Raw genomic sequence first — 1099 nt, forward strand, 5'->3', positions numbered from 1 at the left:
GGGGAGGGCATTCTCTCAACGGCATTACGGCACATGAGACATTAGACTGGGACACCGGGACGCGTCGTCCTACATAGATGTTGGCAGGTGACATTGGCATAGTTCAATCTTTCACCTAAACCATGCGTAGTCCATCAGTCTCATGGACACTCGTACACCCCGTACACCTCGTACAGCGCAATCTGGTAGGCACGTCCGAAATGTCGAGTCCGAGCTGTCGTCGGCTGTTCGTTGTCTTGGCCCCCCTCCCCCACAAATATCGCATATCGCAAGTCAGAAAGGAAGTATGTGAAGGAAAGGCTTTTGGATTTTTTTTTCCTTTACAAAAACAAAAGGTAATGAGCCGAGCCGTTGACCGTCCGGGCAGCCTGGGATGATTGCGCTACAAGACAACTCTTTTGACGCCACGGGGGAAAAATTACCCCGTTCTTTTCCACCATTTGTAAGAAAAAAGAAGAAGAAAAGGATTCCCGTTCGCCCAGTATGTGATTTTTTATTTCTTTTTTTTCTTTTGATTCTTCTTCATCTACCACGTCGTCAGGTCGTCCATCTTCCTTTCCTCCTCTGATCCCCTCATTATGATATTTGCACGATAGCAAAAATTTATCGCAACCGGCGGGCCTCACGCTCGGACTCGAGGAGGCAGAGGATGTCGTCTTCGCGGACTGCAGGAAGGAAACCATTCGTGTTAGCGAGTCGTGTTTTTCGGTTCTTCGTACCTGGCCGTGCATCATGCTTCGTTGCCTGGAGCGAGAAGAAAGGTGAGAAAAAAGAGACATACCAGGGCCCTTGACGTTACGGATGATGGAACGGCTCTGGTCGTCCATGAACTCGACGCGGACCTGGGTGACACCACCACGAGAACCTATTTTTCCTTCGTTAGTCGAAATGCTTTTCGTCTCTGGAAAGAACAGCATCTCCAGCGATAATCCCCCTTCCCCTCTAGAAGACAGAAGACAACAAAAAGAAGAGGAAGAAGAAAGACCAGCCACTGTCGCTCATTTCTCTTCTTCTTCATCGGCGAGGGAGGAGGAATGGTGATGCGACAGCATGACGACAGCGTGGCCACCATCTTTTCTTCTCTTCTTCTCGTTCCCTT

At 49.4% G+C, this 1099-nt stretch overlaps 1 protein-coding gene across 1 annotated transcript; it reads right to left on the reverse strand.

The window, feature by feature from the left end:
* Positions 1-603: 603 nt before the first annotated feature.
* Positions 604-1072, reverse strand: GMORB2_2879 (small subunit ribosomal protein S28e; the record flags this gene model as incomplete). Its single annotated transcript, XM_035464857.1, has 3 exons — positions 604-665; positions 782-865; positions 1048-1072. 3 exons carry the CDS (start codon positions 1070-1072, stop codon positions 604-606), a joined length of 171 nt encoding a protein of 56 aa, XP_035319095.1.
* Positions 1073-1099: the final 27 nt, after the last annotated feature.

This window comes from Geosmithia morbida (assembly GCF_012550715.1).
Source record: "Geosmithia morbida isolate 1262 chromosome Unknown scaffold_15, whole genome shotgun sequence".
NCBI classification, from domain to species: Eukaryota; Fungi; Ascomycota; class Sordariomycetes; order Hypocreales; family Bionectriaceae; genus Geosmithia; species Geosmithia morbida.